Source organism: Fringilla coelebs (genome assembly GCF_963513975.1).
Source record: "Fringilla coelebs genome assembly, chromosome: 4".
Taxonomy (NCBI): domain Eukaryota; kingdom Metazoa; phylum Chordata; class Aves; order Passeriformes; family Fringillidae; genus Fringilla; species Fringilla coelebs.
Genome location: NC_140032.1, coordinates 13,629,243 through 13,648,058, shown reverse-complemented (window position 1 = coordinate 13,648,058; position 18,816 = coordinate 13,629,243). Strand labels below are relative to the sequence as shown.

The 18,816-nt window shown below is 40.3% G+C and overlaps 1 protein-coding gene across 1 annotated transcript; it reads right to left on the bottom strand.

The window, feature by feature from the left end:
• Nucleotides 1–1,340: 1,340 nt before the first annotated feature.
• On the bottom strand, nucleotides 1,341–14,824 carry ZNF518B (zinc finger protein 518B). Its single transcript, XM_084204454.1, has 2 exons — nucleotides 14,651–14,824; nucleotides 1,341–7,261 (listed from the first exon to the last, which is right to left on the bottom strand). The coding sequence occupies exon 2, from the start codon at nucleotides 7,057–7,059 to the stop codon at nucleotides 3,835–3,837; it is 3,225 nt and encodes a 1,074-aa protein (XP_084060580.1). The 5' UTR covers nucleotides 7,060–7,261; nucleotides 14,651–14,824; the 3' UTR covers nucleotides 1,341–3,834.
• Nucleotides 14,825–18,816: the final 3,992 nt, after the last annotated feature.

Below are 18,816 nucleotides of genomic sequence, written 5' to 3'. Positions count from 1 at the left end.
TCCGTTCCCATAACGCTCATTGACGGAAAGGATCAGTCAGGAAACCACAGAGAACAATGCTACCTCACACATCCATTCAAGGCCTGCTGATATGGACAGTGCCACCTCACACATCCACTCAAGGCAGGCTGACCTTTGCTGCCTTACTGTCGCTGATTCATCCGTACAGATATAAATAGAACACTTCTTGAAACGTCTCAAAAATCAGATTCGCCTCTTGAGCAAGGAGCTCCCCATAATATAATGAAGCATTCTACAGATCTGCTCCATTTTGTGATGGTTGCATTTTCACTTTGAGGATACAAGTAAAGAATATGTTAACATATTAATTCATAGGAAGGCGTTGAGACCAACTCCTGATACCTTGACGACTGACCAATTTGTTTATCTTGCACTCTATCTTCTAACTTCAAATGAAAATGAAACTTGCCCTTGCTTACCTTAATGTCACTTAAACTCTGCTAAGTAACAAAACCTAATAAAGTATACCACAGTCATTAAATAAACATTCTTGCTTTAAAAATACACATGAAACACTGCATGTCACAGACTAACAGTTAGACAGTTCTCACTGTCTAACAATTTCATGTGGTGTGCATATGTTTGCTCAACAACAAGCTGTGCTCAGCTGCCACTGAAGTTAGTGTCAGTTGATGCTTATAGGCACTGGAAATTTTAAAGCTAGCTGTAATTATGTAAATTCTGTTATTCAAAAAGCACTTACTCTTCAGCTTAAGTGGCAGATACTTGTATGCCATACCTGAGCCTTCAAATGCTTGCATGGTAGGACCATTATGCAAAGTCACTTTGAATTCAAACCATATGCGAATGTAGAGATAAAATCTTAAGCAGAAAGAGCAGATATACTTCAAAATCAGCAAGAAAACGTGCTCTAGTGTGTATGACCAAAGAACATGAGATTGTGATTATTTTTCCAGAAAAAAAAACAGAAATATTTATTCATACAATTTGAGTTTTGGAAGCCTAGCTAAATTCTGTATGTATATGAAGGCAAACTACACTTCCATATGTACATGAAGGGATATATCTGCACAGCATCAATAACCTTCCTAACCATACTAGAAGTTTGACTAGGTTATTGTAATTTACCAAAAAAGGTATATTACAATAACCTAGTTACTTTAGAACCTCAGTTACTTTATCCTTATAGAATAGGAACAAGAAGAACAAAACCACTCAAGCCCAAAACCACAACATTCCAACCCAATTTATGATGTACTATGTAGTGGTACATACTAGCTCTAAAAAAATTCAGCAGTTGATTGTTATTTTCTTTCAACCTTTTTATTTCTGAATGCTGAGTCAAAAGGGAAGAAAAAATCCACTGTAAATTATTTCTCTCAAACTGATGACACTGTTAAACTTGAAGGAAATTATTCTGACATAATTTTATCTAATAAAAGTAACAAAACAGAAGCTGCTAAAATAGTTTAGCAGAGTTCATAACAAAAAGCATGACATAATTTGCTTTAAGAATTTCATAACCACAACGCAATTTAACTTACAAAAGGTTTTCATGTTGAAACAAACAAAAAAAAAAATCTAAATTAAAAACCAAAAAAACCCCAAGGTTTAACAATTAGGTAACAGATTATGGCAGTGACATACAGAGCTCTGCAGATGCTTACTAAAGCAAACAGTAAACTTGCTTACAGAAAACAAGCATTACTAGTGTACTTAAACCACCCAGAATCCACAAAGCTGAGCAGCAACACTTTCTCCATTTCCCCCAGTACAGCTTTCATGAGCAATGTTCTGATTTTGCCAGTGACAACTCTTACAAAGGAAATTCAAAACTATTTATTTGGTAGCTTCTACAGAAACAAAATTAATGTAACCAGTAACCTGTATTGAAGGAATAAAAACAAAGGAGGAATGCTAACCATGGGGTTTTTCGTGTTAACTATTGCAGTACTCATTTTATATGTTATGCTATAATTTTAAAATGGAAACTATTTTCACCATTGAAAATGCAAATAGCACTGTTAGGTTTGGCATCAAAACGTATGAAGTGGGGGGAAAGAACCCTCTAGTGTACCCATCTAAAAAAATATAATTCCATTTGAATACAAAATGAGAACTGTCATTTCCTTATTATTGACAAAACAGGAAAAACAAAGTTTGTTCTGTGGAATAGTTTAGTCTGATACAAATGATACAAAAATTTTCCATGTGTACACAATGAAAAGATCTGACTTAAAGCACCAGCTATCGGAAGGATTTTAACACTGTATTGCAGAATTATGGGAAGCAATAAGTGGTTTTGAAAGTAAACCTCAGTCAGATGTAGTTTTAAAATATTTACATTCTAATGTAGATATGATAAATATTTTATCAAAACAATGTATAATCTGCTGGAGTATATAAAAAAATATTCCCAGCTAAACTGTTTACAAAAATGCACCATCAGTGAAAAGAGTTAGGGACTACCAGTTTACCAGAGAAGTCCCAGTTCAAACATAGAACACACATCCAGCATTAGAATCAGTATTGATTTTCATATTTCTAAAACTGTAACACATTATTTTAATTGTAAGTATGTGCTTCAATATACTTCATTCTAAAATGATTCTAAAATGATTTAAAATTGACAAGATGAAGAGAAACATCCACAGCTCACACACAGAAACAGTAACTTCAGTGTCATCCATCCCTCTTTTTTACTAAAAAGCTGTCATTTGGCCCTGATTTAGAGAAGTGTTTAAGCAACTGAGCAATGTTTACACTGCACTGAAGTCAGTACACATCAGACATAATCTGTAACTAGGCACATGCTTGTATGAATTTGAGGCCTACAAAAAATAAATTGTAACAACATCTAAATTCTTAAATACGATGAAAGATTGCACTGAAAATCTGGTTCAACACTGTCATGTAAAAGCTGTGCAACGTGGCTTTTCAGTTTGAAAAGTCTCCAACAAGCTCCCTAGTAAATAACCTCACCAACTAGAGTTCTAACCAAATACCGAGTCTGTAAATGCTTCTATCACACACGAGGTGGTACACAGTTTATGTTTGGCTAATACTATTTCAGAACAGCCTTGAGGCCATTTAGAGAAGCGCTTTTCACTATCAACCCAAGCCTGAAGGTATCTCTGGCTTGATGGCACAGAATCCTCAGTGTTCTGCTCCCTCGCATCTACACAATACAGTCTAGGTAAAGACTCGGTACTAAACAAAATTAAATTTCTTTGTGCTATCTGACCTAGCAGGAGTAACTGATTCCATAGATTTTTTCATTGACACCCTTGTACCTCCTCTGAAGTCAGCAGAAGTGTTTTTATTTCACTGAAACATAGCACTTGCATTTAAATTTTACTTTTTATGTGTAGTGCCTAATTTGCCACTAAAACCTATGACTTACACTTGCTGTCCACGGAGGACCAAAAGTGCATTTCCATACAGATGTGCTCGATCTCTGAAACACCATGCTGTAATAAAGCAAACTAAATCCTGTTAAATTTACAAAGATCTCATCACCTAAGATTTTAATCCATACAGACCTAGCACAAACCACGTACAGCACAGTATCCTAAGGTAACTAGAAAGATGTTTGCATAGCAAATCTTCTTCAAATTTCTCCTATGGAACAGATGAAGCTGACCTCCAATACAAATTTCAATCACAAGAGTGCAAAGTGGTGCTTAATCCTCACTATCAGCTTCTCTATCTCTCTGTACCTCTACTTTCTTCTTCACTTTGCTAACAGCAGAGGACTTTTGGCAAAATAAAGCAGTTATTTCCATCCTCCATTTCAAGCAAGTTAGTGTCACTCATTAAAAGCAAGAGGGGAAACCTCCCCTAGGCTCTCACTTAACGTTTTTTTGCTTGAAGAGAAAGAACATCCCAGCCCTTGGTTGCCTCTATTAAGTGTCTCTGTCCATGACTTATCCATTCTTCTTGGTCCATATATACTCTCCCACAAAACCAACACCTAAAGAGACACCGAAGTGCTTCAGCTGGCGAAGTTTCCACCACTTGGTAATTGTTTTTGTGCGTCTTTTTTAGCTTCATTTTTAGCATACTCCGCTTTTTTGTCTGGTTTCCTGTCTCAGCATTCTGAAGAGTAAGACGCTTTCGATAACGTTTGACACCAAGACAACTACTTGTCCTTTCTGACAGAACTACTTTCAGGACTTGACCTTTATACTTGTTGATAGTCTTCATGACATTAATTATCTCTGGTGAATCAACATCAGGATGGTTTAGTACCACAACTGGCTGATTACGACGAGGGCATTTTATCAACTGATTCGTTTTCAGAGGAAGAAGTCGAAGACGTCTTGCTGTCAACAGGTATGACATATCAGAACTTGAAGTGGTTTCTGACTGAGCTCTTGTTTTCCTCTTAGGAAGTTCTCTGAGACTTGTTTGTTTTGCCTTATTTTTGTGACTTTTTGAATAGGGCTTGCTTTGCTTGCTCACATCATTGCTTTTCTGAAATGGTACACCGGTTTGCTTGCTGCTATTTTTAGCACTTGCCTCTCGCTTTGGTCTTTGCCTGAGTGATACAGTTTGGGACTCAGCACTTGGTTCACTCTGATTAGGCAAACATGGGAAATTACTGCCGAGTGCCTCAGAAACACTGACGGGGACCGGGCGGGGCAGAAACATTTCATTGCGATGCACAGGAGCTGATGTTTCACCCCCCTTTTCTATTCCATATGAGCTTTGACTGCTAGTAGCATTCAGCACTGTCAGCATTGTCCCTTTGGGGATAAAGACTGGGGTAGCAACATGGGAATTTTTAGTTACCCTGTTTTTAGAAGTTCTTGCAAATGTAAAGAGCTGATCTTCACTGTGTTCTTCACTACTAATCACACTTCTTCCACCATGTGCTCCAGACAAAGTCGCAGGTTGTTCCACTTCAGTGGCACAAACAGCTCCCTCACAGCTTGCTGAACTTTCTTGAGGCAAAAGCAACTTTTTACTAGAAGCCTGACATCTCATGGGCATGGATTTCATGTTAGGTTCAGCAGCAGACATGAGCTGAGCAATCTTTCTACACAGCAATGTTGCTGATTTCTTCCTGCGTGTTGTGTCATCCCATCTGACATCCTCTGGAACATTTTCAGTCCCAGAGCTAAGAGAAAATACAGATGAAATAACAGGTCCTTCAAAAGAACTGCCTTTATTTTCCATCTTTTGTAGCTCAAGTGATTCCAGAAGATGACTACTCTTTTGGCTTATAGTTTCAGTTCTCTTTACTTTGCTCAAGCCAGATGTTATATCCTCAAAAGCTGGAGTTTTAGTAATCTGAAGGTTTTTTCCTCTTTCAGAAGATGTAATAAATTTTTTATCAAAACCCTTTCCAGCCAAATGTGCTTCAGTAGAGCTGACTGGTAGACTCCTATGTTCTTTGTCAACCCTCTTCACAGACAAGGTATCCTTTTCTTTATGGACAGCAGAAAAATTCTTGCTATCCTGAGCAGCTTCTATTGAAACATTCTTGGAACCTTTACCTTCAGAAACGGAAGCGTATTTTGGACGGTATGTATCTTCACCTTCTTCATAACTATACAGATCACTATGCAAGTTATTTTTTCCATCTACTTTCCCCTTTGTGGATTTAAGATCACTTTTTTTTTCAGCACTGTTCTTCACCAGAGATGGGGAACAAAGTTCTATTACATCTGAATGGACATCAATACCTTTCACCAAATGAAGGCATAATTTTGATGTATCTTCCCTCTGTACAGATACAGAGCTATAGCCTGAGAGCTGAGAATCAGAAGAACAAAAACATTCAGAATTCTTGTCATATGCACTATCCAAATTAAGCTGGTTACTAACACTAGATAATTTGTTTACATTCACTTCCATAGTTAGTAACTCATTTTGACACACAGATGTTTTTTTTACTTCTGCAGATCGTTCTATACTTTGATTCTCAAGTTCCTCTTCTGCACAGTTCACAGGTTTGTAAGTTGCTTCTTTCATAGGAATTAGTTTAAGAACCAGCTGTTGTGCTCCATTCACTATTTTTAGCTCTACTATCTGAGCTAAACAGTTGGAAGGAACTACAAGTTCAGACGGTGCAATTACTGTTAAAGGCATCCCAGGTTGTAAAGGCTCTGTTTTTGGAGAATAAACCTCAACCTCCACACTTTGATTCTCACATACACTCATTTCAGATGGCTCCAATATTGTCTTATCCTGGACTGATGATGTGTTTATGCTACATTCTACATTTTGAGATGAACAGACTGTTTTAGTTGCTTTACTTGGAATCTCACAAACCCTATTTGAAGGCAAATTTGAGAGTTCATTTTGGAAAGGAATTTTATTGTACTTCTGCTTTTTACATAAAGTGCTTTGACTCTGCTTCTTTTGCTTGTGGTTCATGAGAGTATTTGACAGGCGTTTTCTGGGTGTTTCATGTACCCTTCTTGTATGTTTAACTATATAGTCATGTCTAACAGCACCATATTCACAGTACTCACACTGATACGGAAAGGTTCCAGTGTGCTTCACCAAATGTCTCTGGAATTCTCCTTTGGTGTAGGATACATAACTACAGTGGGAACAAAGAAACTTAATTTCTTCATGTTGCCCTATGTGTTTTTTATACTGTAAAGGATCCTTTGTTGAAAATCTGCATTTATCACAGTAGTATTTGCCTGGAAGAAAATTTTTTACTTTAAACGTTTTCTGGGTTTTACTTGGGGTTTTTCTTTCACGTTTTTCATAGTCTGCAGCATTGGCACCTTCAGGAACAAAATCGAAAGCTGGTGGTTTAATATGGCTGCACTTCTTGCAGATGAAATTTCTGTCTTCAGTCCACTCAAGCTTCTTATGCTTCTCGATATCTTGCACTGAAATTTTCTGAACATTTCTGCACTTTATACAGCTTATCAGCGACAACTTATTGTTCTCAGCCTCAGTTCCTTGGTAACAGCAGTTTTGGTCATCTGCCCCTTTTGATAGATTTGTTTTATCATCAGATTGCTTTGGGGATGTAGTTAAAGAATTATTTTTATCATTAATTTGGCCAGAGTACAATCTTGGTAAAATTTCCCTCATTTTTTTCAACTGCATTTCAGATGAAGCAACTCTGCATCATTTTCATTAAACACAGCATCAACAGACAGAATGTTTTCTTGGTATTAGTCCTGTGTATATTTCTTATCAATCAATCATTCAGGCTACCAATCTGCAGAATACAAGCTTTGGAAGAAATGATGTTCAAGCAACTGCGTCCATATTATATTCCATGTTCTTAGTCGATCAGCTTGCAGCACTAAAGAATAAAAAACAGAACATTAAGTCAATTAAGATTCAATGATCACTGAAATACAATGAACTAATAATTGAACTATTAGTGGACTACAGCTGAATTACAGAGTGCAAGTCTACTGTCAACATACCACTGATTGTATTCTGCATATACGACCAATAACTCTAAAACATACCAAATCAAATAATCCTTTAACATTTGCTCTCATTCAAAACATTCCCAAATTCGTGTAATTATCTGCTATGCATCAAAACCTGAAGAGTTCATGGTATTTCTCCCATGTCATGAAAAATTTTACACTTAAGAAACATATTTATAAGCCAAACAAGATACTTGATAACAGAACTGAGCAGCAGAATATGATTTCAGTTCATATATAGCCCTCAACTCAGGACAAGATAACATGAAACATGCAAATTCCATTCATATGTGAATAGCAGGGAAACAGAATGGGACTAGGATGGTTACTAGAAATACAGAACTACTAGTTTGTTTTTAAATAAAAGAATTTTTAAGCTAGCATGGAAATTCCTGACATGCAGAAGGAAGTTCTCTTCTAATCAGTGCCAATGTTTCAGATACAAACAGTCTTGAACACTAATTTGTAACAAGATGTGATTTATGCTTCACATGTTCTCAAAGCAATGAAGTCAAAACAATCTGTGGCTGCAAAATTAATTACTTTTTCTTCTATTAATATTACAGCGTAATCACTTCTATATATGTGGACAAGCATATAAATAATTCACTTCATCCTAATAAAACAGAACATCAATCAAGCAAAATAAACAATGCAACATAAGGCAGAGGGAGATCAGTAATATCACTGTAAAACACCAAATTAACACATGCAATATGTTTGGCCCACAGGTTCCAGCACTCTGTTTCTCTACTATATTTAACAGGAAGATCTCAGCCTTTAAGCTTTTGGCAAGATTATGAAACCACTATTATTTGGAAAATAAACAATCAAATTAGGCTTTTGAGACATACATGAAGTCCAATCAACACCTTTCATATTCTAACATCATTAGTTATACTGTTGCACACACTTGCAATCACGAACAGACTCAATTGCATGAGGTTACTCCTGTTTTCCAATACACCCTACAAAAGGCTTCTGCTTCTGAAGTCCAGATCCTCACCAAGTGTACCTACAGAGATCAGGGCCTGATTTGGACTCCAAAAGCACAGTGCTGAGTTCACTTAAGCACCTTCCCATCACAATAATCATGTGGTAATCGAGAAATTAAACTATGGCACTGGAAAGACATTGAGGCGCCTGAGCGAGTCCAGAGAAGGGCAACAGAGCTGGTGAAAGGTCTAGAGAGTAAATCTTACAAGGAGTGGCTGAGGGAGCTGGGGGTACTGAAAAGGGGGCTCAGGGGAGACCTTATCACTCTCTGTAACTACCAGAAAGGAGGCTGTAGCCAGGTGGGTGTCAGCCTCTTCTCCCAGGTAACAAGTGACAGGAAGAGAGGAAATTGCCTCAAGTTGCACCAGAGCACAATCAGATTGAATATTAAGAAAAATTTTTCAGTGAAAGGATTGTCAATAATTGGAACAGGTCACCTATGGAAGTGGCAGAGTTACCTCCTAGGGATGGAGTTAACATTCCTGGGGATATTAAAGACACGTAAACTGGGCACTCAAGGATATGGTTTAGTGGTTAGCTTGGCAGTGCTGGGTTACAGGTTGGACTTGATGATCTTGTAGGTCTTTTCTAGCCTGAATAATTCTGTGATCTCCCCAGTGGCTTGACAGGGCTAAATATCTGATCCAAGAAGGTCTTTCTGCATCTTATGTGCTCACAACCCAGAAAGCAACCATATCCTGCACTGCACCAAAAGCAGCATAGCCAGCACATTGAGGGAGGCAATTCTCCCCTTCTGATCTCATGAGACCCCACCTGAACTGCAGCTGCATCCAGCTTTGGGGCCCCCAACACAAGGAAGATGTTCAGCACCTCTCCTCTGGATCCACTCAAAGCTTATCACAGGGCTGAAGCACTCCTCCCATGAGGACAGGCTGAGAGAGTTGGGGCTGTTCAGACTAAAGAGGGGGCTTCACAGAGACCTTATAGCACCTTTAAGTACTGAAAGGGGCTTCCAAGAAGCGGCAAAGGACTTTTCACAAGGGCACACAGCGATAGGACAAGGGGGAATGGCTTCAAGCTGAAGAAAGGTAGATTTAAATTATATATTAGGAAGAAATTACTGTGAGGGTGGTGAGGCACTGGAACAGGCTGTGCAGAGAAGCTGTGGATGCCCCATCCCTGGCAGTGTTCAAGGCCAGGCTGGATGGAGCCCTGAGCAATCTGGTCTAGTGGAAAGCATTCTTTCTCATGGCAGGAGGTTGAACCAGGTCTCTTCCAGAACAAACCACTCAGTGATTCCATGACCTTCCTTGTACTCCATCAGTATCTGTAACTGCTATATCAACGCTGCCCTAAATACAGGGCTCTTCAAAGTGTTCTGTTGTAGCCACAAGCATCAGTAAAAGTAAGTTAGAAAACTGGTTAGGGACAACATAACAAGCTTTTAACTCTTAAGCAGATGGATGGGTGTACACTAAAACCCCTTAGTGGGCAGTTCTAGAACTGTAGTAATCTTGTCTCATTGCAATGCAGACAGCTGTGAAAATACACACAATTGAAAAACAAATCAATTGCAGCCTTGCAGGAAGGAGGGAAGTATACCTGACCGCTGTATCATCATCTGGAGAATTTTCTTCAAGCAATTCTAATGTGGATGACATTATGTGCTCTGTTACCCTGATTCTAAAGAAGACTGAAAAGCAAAACGTTTGTGGTAGTTCAGATGGAACATCCTTCCCTGGCTATTACCCCTTTCTAGACTTAAGACTAACCTGCTGACACACAAGTGTGGTGGTAGGCCTATGTTCAGGACATCCACTGTTCTGTTTCAGGAGAAAGATGATAAGAGATCTTCATAAGCTCAAGATCCAGACCAAATATGCTTTATGCATTTTTATGCAGCTTTAAGAAAAAGTAACATGGCATTTGAAAGGAAACAGGGAAGCTGCATCAGCATTTGCCTTTTTCTACTGTTAACATCTATCCATTAATACTGAAACTGCCCTCCATGTGAACTAATTGAAACCTAAGTATAGAGAATTTATGCCATCAACATCCTTGACCACAAAAAGAAAAAGTATAAACCCAGAGAATTTTCTTGTATTTTTTAAACTCAGTAGATTTCACTTTATGGGAGAACATGAAAAAGAATCCACAACCTTTAAAGGGCAAGAAAGCACAAGAAACACAGTCCAACATTTTCAGAAGACTTCAATTTAAAAGTTCTGGGCTTCTCAATCCAAGACTATGCCAGAAAAATTTAACAGAGGTTATTCAAAGAACAGGCTAGTAATCCTTCCAAATTTTTCTAATTCAAACAGGTAGGAAAGTCTGCCATGGTTTAACCATGTTTTCATGCAGACCTGTGACAAATACCATGTCACTAGAATGCAGGTTTCAAGCATTGGTGTGTGCCTGCATTCCAGGTTGGTCCCAGGCAGCAGCCAAGCAGCCACAGAGCTGCTTCCTGCTGTCCCACCCTCTCCTCCCTCAGTAGCAAGGAGAGCAAAGGAGAGAAGCAGCACGGTAAAGTTTATGGGTCAGGACAAAGGCAGTCAAACAGAAGGAAAGAAGCAGGGAGGTGACATAAGGGAAATCACTCACCACCTTCCACCAGCAAACCAAAGCCCAGCCAGTCTCCAAGCAGCAGGCACCCTGAAAGTCAACCCCCCTCTGCTTCCAGTTTTCATGGCTGAGCACAACTTTGTATGATGTGGACTATCCCCAGACCAACTCTGGGCAGCTGTCCCAGCTTTGTGCCCTCCCAATCTCTTGCCCACCCCATGGCTACTCAACAGAGTGGGGGGGAGGGGGAGAAAACCTTGACATTGTGCAAACATTGTTCAGCAACAACCAAAACACCAGTGTGTTATCGAGACTGTTTTAGCCACAGCACTGTACAGGCTGCTTTCAAGAAATTTAATTCCACCTCAGCTAGACCCAGTAAAAGGTAAAAAAAAAATCAAAACTCAATAACCAGCTGATGTCAAAGTAACATCTCTGCTGTCTTCCCAGCTAGTTTTTTACCATATACCCTGAACACTGACCAGTTAATAACAAAGGTTTTGATACAAATAGGTCCAATTTATACTTACTTTGGATAAAACAAGGCCAAAGTTATATCGTAATTTCATGCCTGTATTAAAAAAATATTTTTTCTAGTTATTTCAGAAAGCCAAGATCATCAGCGTACACAGGGAGGTGAACATTACATACATTCACTCCATACCACTGGGGAAGGTGGGGAGGGGGAGGAATTCCCCTAAAGATTTGTTTTGGTATTTGAAGGATTGGCAGAAACATGCTTCAGAAGATTTAATTAAAAGATAGATAGTCGATTTTCGAGTTATAATCATATGCAGTGCACAGAGACCAACCCAAAAATATCATTAAAGGAAGACCTCGAACTCTACAAAGAGTCTCAATGGCAAACACAGGAATGGGATGGTTGAGAAATGAAATAAGAGACACTAAGAGTGTCAAAGTCAATTCCAGTTACTGTCTTCACAGGAATTAATTTAGAAAAAAAATATATTAAGAAATACAACAAAGTACCCAATTAGGAAACATTAAAAAAAATAGAGAGGAAGAGTTTGGAGAGAAAAAAAAAAAGTGCATGGAAAAAAGACATAACAAGAAAGATAAACCAAATTTTCCCATTCACTCCTACCGAACACCTGCAATTCAGTGACATTAAAAGGTCAGGCATTCAACGAAACGAACATTTCCACCTTTCACACAACAGTAACTTTGCTGCTCAAGACACAAGAGATTAACAGATGCACGGAAATTAAAAGGCATTCCAAACTCTGGATATCCCAGCTACATAAAGGTTAAAAAACAAAGATGCATTGAAACAAAGGAAAACAGGACGAAACATCCTCTGCAGCCTGACTGCCAAATTCAACCAGTACAAGGGTTTTTGCACTGCAGTAGGTTACAAACCACTGATGTGGCCATTGTCAGACTGGAAATTTCTATTTACTTCAAATACATCAAAAATGAGTTCATCATTTCAAAGAAAAATATGTACATTCCATGGCTTTAGGTTCCTTTAGTTCAAACTACATGCTGCTGTCAATGAAAAGGGTGTGATGAGCAGAATGCATTTAGCCTATGTGAACAAATAAATGAGCCCTTACTTCAGCAAAGCACACACCTCTCATGCACAAAGATCACAGACTGCAACCAATAATCAGGGCATGCTTTGGTACTGAAAAGCCCATATAAGTCATCCCTAAGAAAAAGAAGTTTAAACAGAATTGGAGGACACTATGCATCACTGCATCAGGAGGATGCAGTGTATAAAATTTGTGCCACTGTGAAAAATTTCAATCTCTATGATACTTAAAATTACCTTGCCTGTATTGTGCAATTATACATATATATATTTTTTTTTATATATATATACACACACACATATATATACACACTGACTGTTTAACGTTAACTACCTCTGTTCAGAAGAGTTAACTGTTCTACTGACCCAACTACATGGCTGCCAATTACCAGTCACTAATTTTAGGCCTAATGACTGGGAGAGAGTCAAAGGGCTTCACTCAAGTATTACATATTGCATTAATTAAAAGAATTAATTTTGTATTAAAAACAAACAATTCAAATGCACCAAAGAAATTTTGTCTACAAGTATTTCTTCTTAAAAAGCCATTTTGTCTCACAATAACAGCTAATCAAACATTTGTAACAGTTCTTGGTTTTCAGCTGAAATTCACCAGGTTTTTCAAAGCAAAATGAATGAAGAATGACAATGCAGACAATTAAGAAGAGCAAGGACCATGCACCAAGGTTTTAGAGCTCATTTTTATTAAAAATATACAGTTTTTTCACTCTACAGAAAAAAATCAATTACACCTAAAATGTTTATTACTTACAAAGTCATGCAAAACACCGATTGAAAGGAAATCACTATTTTTTGAATGCATAAGTGAAAAATTGTCCAATCTACCAACATTTTTTAGCATTGTATGGATGCAGGTACATGCATGTACCATGCAGCATTCTACTGAAATGGAGGTCTGCTTCCCTGCGGCTCTAGGAACAAGGCCTAGCTTTATTTGTGTCTGAAAGAGACACATTTCAGTCATATCATTCAACTGCTTGGTGGTCTTCCTGCAAAAAGCTAAACAAGGCATTACCAAATAACTACTGTATCAAAAGCAGTATTCTAGAGTGCTCAGAGACATTTATAGAGTTGGTTATCATTACATGTATGATCAATTTTTTTTTAAATCTGTGCTGTTCATTTCATCAATTCACACAATTTACAACGATTTTCAAAGTCCTTCTGCATACCCAGCTCATACTGACTAGTATAAAGCATTACCCTACTCTTGAGCTCGAAGGCCTGTAGGAAATACAGCAAGGAAGTATGGCACTGAAGAAAATGGGAGAAGAGGGGCAAGAGTCCCATTAAAAGCACATATCCCTCCATACCCTCATCTCCAAAGCATTCATGAAGATGTTAAAATTGATTTCCACAGATTTCATTCCTGATAAAATTAGCCACATACTGTTTGTACGTGCAAGAAAAGAGCCTTGACTGTAACCACCTACTGCAGTAACAATGCACAACAGACTGCTAGAAAAATCCTGTAAAACACCACTAGTCATCTTAACTACAAAGCAGACTTTTTAAATTAAATGTACATTGCAAGACATTTTGGCTACATCTGCGATAACACTGGATTATTTATTTAGAAGAAAATCGGTTTATACCTCTAAATTACTTTCAATGTCCAATGTTACACTTTTCAATGATAGACTGTCTTGCAACAAAATTCAATATGGAATTCAATTAAGCCAATCTTATGCCCAAACACTCAAAAGAACCTCATCCGCACACAAAACACAGGATGTTCTATTTTGCTCATGAATACGTTTACTAACCCGACAGTTCCTTTTCTTCTGGATGACCAAGACGACAAACCTGGACAACAGCTTTAGTCCAGACGAGTCCAAAGCGGCCTGATGGCGTCCACGAGACAGCGAGCACCAAAACCCTCCTTTCCTTGGGCATCCAGCCCACCCACGCACCAGCGCTGCCGGCTCTCCGCGGAAGGGCGGCCTCCGCCGGCCGCTGCTGTCCGTGCGCGGCCCGAGCGCGGCGCCGCGGGGGATGCGGAGCGGGGCGGGCGCTGCGCGGGCCGCGCAACCTCCGCCCGCCGCCGCGCACTGCCGCCGCCGGCCCGCAGGGGGCAGCACCGCGCGCCGCGCCCGCTCGGGCCCCGCGGCCCCGCGCAGGGAGGGCGGCGGGAGCCGCGGGACCGGGGCCTTACCTGGCTCGGAGCGGGACGAGGGGGATGAAGGAAGGGCAGCGTCCCTGGGCGCTGACCCCGCCAGCCGCCGCCGCCGCCGCTCCCGTTGTCTCCGGACACAGGAGGAACGCAGCGCCGCCCCGCGTCCTGCGCGGCCGCTGCCGCCCCGCCCTGCGGCGCTCATTCCGGCAGGGAGGGCGAGCGAGCCCCCCGCCGCCGGCCCGGCCCGGCCCCCGCCCGCGCGGCGGCGGAACTGACCTCAGCGCGCCCCGCCCGCCGCGCGTAGAGCTCTACCGAGCCCGCACCTGCCCGCCGGCCGCGCAGAGCGGAGCGAGGGGAGTCCCCTGAGGGGCTGCCCGGCCGGGTCGGTGCCCGCTGGCCGCCCTGACACAACGGGCCAAAGGATGCGCCCTTGTTCCCGGTAACCTCCCCACATCCCTTCGATTCCGTTGTGCTTCGTCAGGGTGTAGCGTGGGCACGCATTTCACGGGCACCGCTCAGTAAAGTACTGCGATGACGTGGTTGTGTATTTTCATATCCTTTCTATGAAATCCAGATGTCCTTTGAAATTAAGTGTTCTTAGCAAAATTTGGAGGGAAAAAAAGAGGATTTAACTAACTGCCTATTGGCCTGTAAAGTACCTTTGATGTCACTGCATTATCAAATCGCTCCCCTTTAAAAACAAACCATGTCTAACACAGGGCCCGAAGTCTTGCCAGATGAGGTCTTTGGAATGAAGTTTTTTGGTACATGTCTTCAAAGTTGAACTCTGTTGCTGTGACGCATTTTCCAATCTGTTCTCTACTGGAATGATTTTAGAGTCTTTGATTTTGTCTAGGCATGGACATACATCCTCAGGGATCTTGGATTTTGGGATAGGCTCTTCAGGTCACAAAAAAAGAAAAGGAAAAGCTATATACAGGGAAGTCTGTGGAGGAAGAATCCTCTCAATTATAATTGTTTTAGTTCCAAAATGAGATCTTGCCTTCAAGATCTTTTGATTAGCAATGTAAGAAAGTGTTCTCAATGGCAGTTTGGAACACTGTAGTTTACTGAATATCTTTAAACTTGTGAAGAAAGTTTTCTGGCTGATAGAGCCGGTCGGGATTTTTAGAAGGTTTTTGACAATGACTGTCGAAGAAACAAAACTGCAATGGCATAAGGCCAGGTTTCTTGGCATGAATAGCTGGTTAAAGGTGGAGGGAGCGTGTGGTCCTTGTAGCATAGAGATGAGGATCACTGCTGGATCAATCTGTGCTTGCACCAGCTCAACATACAAGTGATTTGAAAAGGGAGCTGGGCACTCCGGTGACAACCTTCTGATCATACCAAGCTATTGAGGGACCTGAGGACAAAAACCCACTAAAGATCTGGGAAGGATATGGAGCAGCTGAATAACTAGACAGTAAAATGGCAGATTAGATTTTGGATAGATAAAGGTGATGCACAGTGAAGAAAAACGTCCTGACTTCAAATAAAAAATCAACTCTAAGCTGACTAGTACTGTACAGGAGCAAAATCTTGGCCTTAGAAAAGGTTTTTGTGAAAATCTCACTTCAGTGCTTCATTGAGTTGATTAAAATAAGCCTTATGCTGAGATTTGAAAGAAAGCAGAGAACAAAACAGATTAATACTGCCATGTAAATTCATGGTTAAACATATTTTAAAAGCACTTTGAGTTTTTAATTTCCCTCAGCTCAGGAAAGATAGAATAGTAGTAGAAAAGGTTCAGTGAAAGGTAAAAAGGATGATCAAAGGTACTTTACTCTCAACTTCATGAAAGGAACAGCTAAGAAAGCTTCTATCTGAAAAAAAAAAAGAAGAAAAGATTATTATTGATAAAACAAAGGGCTAAAAATCATGAGTGATCACTGAAGTTTTGTTGGAAGATGTGTGTGTGGATCCCATGAAAGCCACCAGGGACAATTTGCAATTACTGACTGGTGTCAGCTATTCTGCAATGGTGATTATGTAGGGTTATGAAAGTTTACTTCCCTAACTGTTAAATCAATCAGTCTTTGTAATATGAACATGTATTCACTTTGTTACCATGTATTAGTTCACATGATACACTGAAATTGAATGAGATAGTGGAATTTTACCGGAGATTTTGAGTTTGTTCATACTCAAAACAAACTAAAGAACAGCCCAGCCCTGGCAATAGGGATTTTGCTTCTTGAAGGCATAGAACTGTCCATGAAAGATAAAGGACACCCATGGACAACCCAGATAAAGCCAGAATTCTAGTGACTGTAATATGTCTTTGAAACCCTCCCAGTGTTATCTGGCAAAAGTCACCCCAGGGATATCTGGATCAATAGACAAGCAGCAAGAAGGCTGGCAGTTGCCTGGCAAAATTTTACAATTATTAGAAATCAGTAGTGTGGGTCTTAGTTATTAGTGAAATCATGTTCTACTGGAGAGGTTGAAGGGTATAAGAACCCTGTGCAAAACCACATTCAGGGTGACCCAGTTTGGCTGAGATACGTCATGCACATGAACAAATATTTACTCTTGTAATTCTATACTTTGTTTCCTGGCCTCTCTTGGTCAGCACCAACTGTTGCAAATTTTCATAAAAGTGAACTACACTTTGCAGATCGTTTTTTTCAAAGACAGTAAAATTAGGAACATTCCTAAAATACAGGATTATAATATTTTACACAATAATGCAAGTAATAGTTTGCTAGCCAACAGGTTTTCTCACCTCATCTGAGAACGTCCAGACTGCACTAAATATACTTCATATCAGTAAAATGGAATCAGTTATCTGATACTCAACATTAATTAAGCATTTTTACCTCTCTTTCTTCGATATGTGTAGCTAGCCAGCTTTAAGGTGAGAATGACAACTTCCTCTAACAAATGCAAATAGAGTATTCGTATTTAAATAAGGCCAAACAATGTCATCCAGAAAAAGCCTTGTTATGGAACGCTTGAGAGACAATTTGCATCTTCCTCAGTGTTCTGCAGCTACATAAATTCAGTCCCTCTCCTGTGTTTTCTCACCTCACGTTCAAAGCACTGGATTTCCTGTCTGTGCCATGAACGCTCTCTTCTTTGCAGACCCGAGTTGGACCCGATCAGATCAGATCCGATCAGAGCTCCTCTTTCTCACTTATGCTCCAGCCCTGAACCGACTTAGAACACCAAGCAAGGAGTAACTCCCTGCAGTTTCCACCTTGCCTGTCCCCTTTGGTTTGCCACGTGCAAGACATCTTTGGTGACCTCTGAATTCCCAGCTCTTGCCTGCTCTTTTGTTCCTTCTCAGCTTGTCCTGTGATTCAGCCACCCGCAGTGCTGGTTAGGCGTTCCTGAGCTTTCCTGCTGGGGCTCCCAGAGGAAGGGCTGGCACTTGGCAATGCCAAGGCTTGTTACCCAAGGAGGAAGCACTGGTAGCAGTGCTGCTAATTGGCAAACAGAAGCAGCATCTGAGCAAGAAGCCTCCTTAATTTCCTGCATCCTTTGCAGCATTGCTCTCTGTGAAATTGGTCCTGTCACCAAGAATTCACCACAGCTCCTCAGCTGACTCTGCTTGTCCCATTGCCATCATGCATTCCTTTCCATCCCCTAACAAAATTATCTGATATGAAATGCTGATTGTTGCTTGTGGATCCATGGGAACCACAGGTAGACAGAATCACAGAATCACAGAATGGGTGAGACTGGGAGGGACCACACTGACTCATCTGGTCCAACCTCTGTGCTCAAGCAGGGCCATCCCAGAGCACATGGCACAGGGTCATATCCAGATGGTTCTTGAAGATCTCCAATGAGGGAGACACCACAACCTCTCTGTTCCAAAATCTGTTCCAGTGCTCAGTCATCTGCACAGTAAAGAAGTTCTTCTTCAATATTCAGGTACAATTTCCTGTGCATTCATTTCTTTCCATTGCCTCTTGTCCTGTTGCTTGGCACCCTGGGAAGACCCTGGTTGTCAGTTGTCTCTTTTTGAGACTGAACAAGCCCAGCTCCTTCAGCTTTGAAGCTCAACAACAAAACGATAAAACAGCTGTGTTTAGAGAAAGTTCTCAAAAAAAGAAAATAAAGAGGATGAGTAAATGAGCTACAAGATTAATCAGGTGCTCTAGGTGCTTCTCTTGGAACAGTTTTGCTTTGTGTGTTACTAAATTCACAAGCTCTTCTGTCACTGAAAAGGTTGGCATAAATCAAACTCTCTAACACTA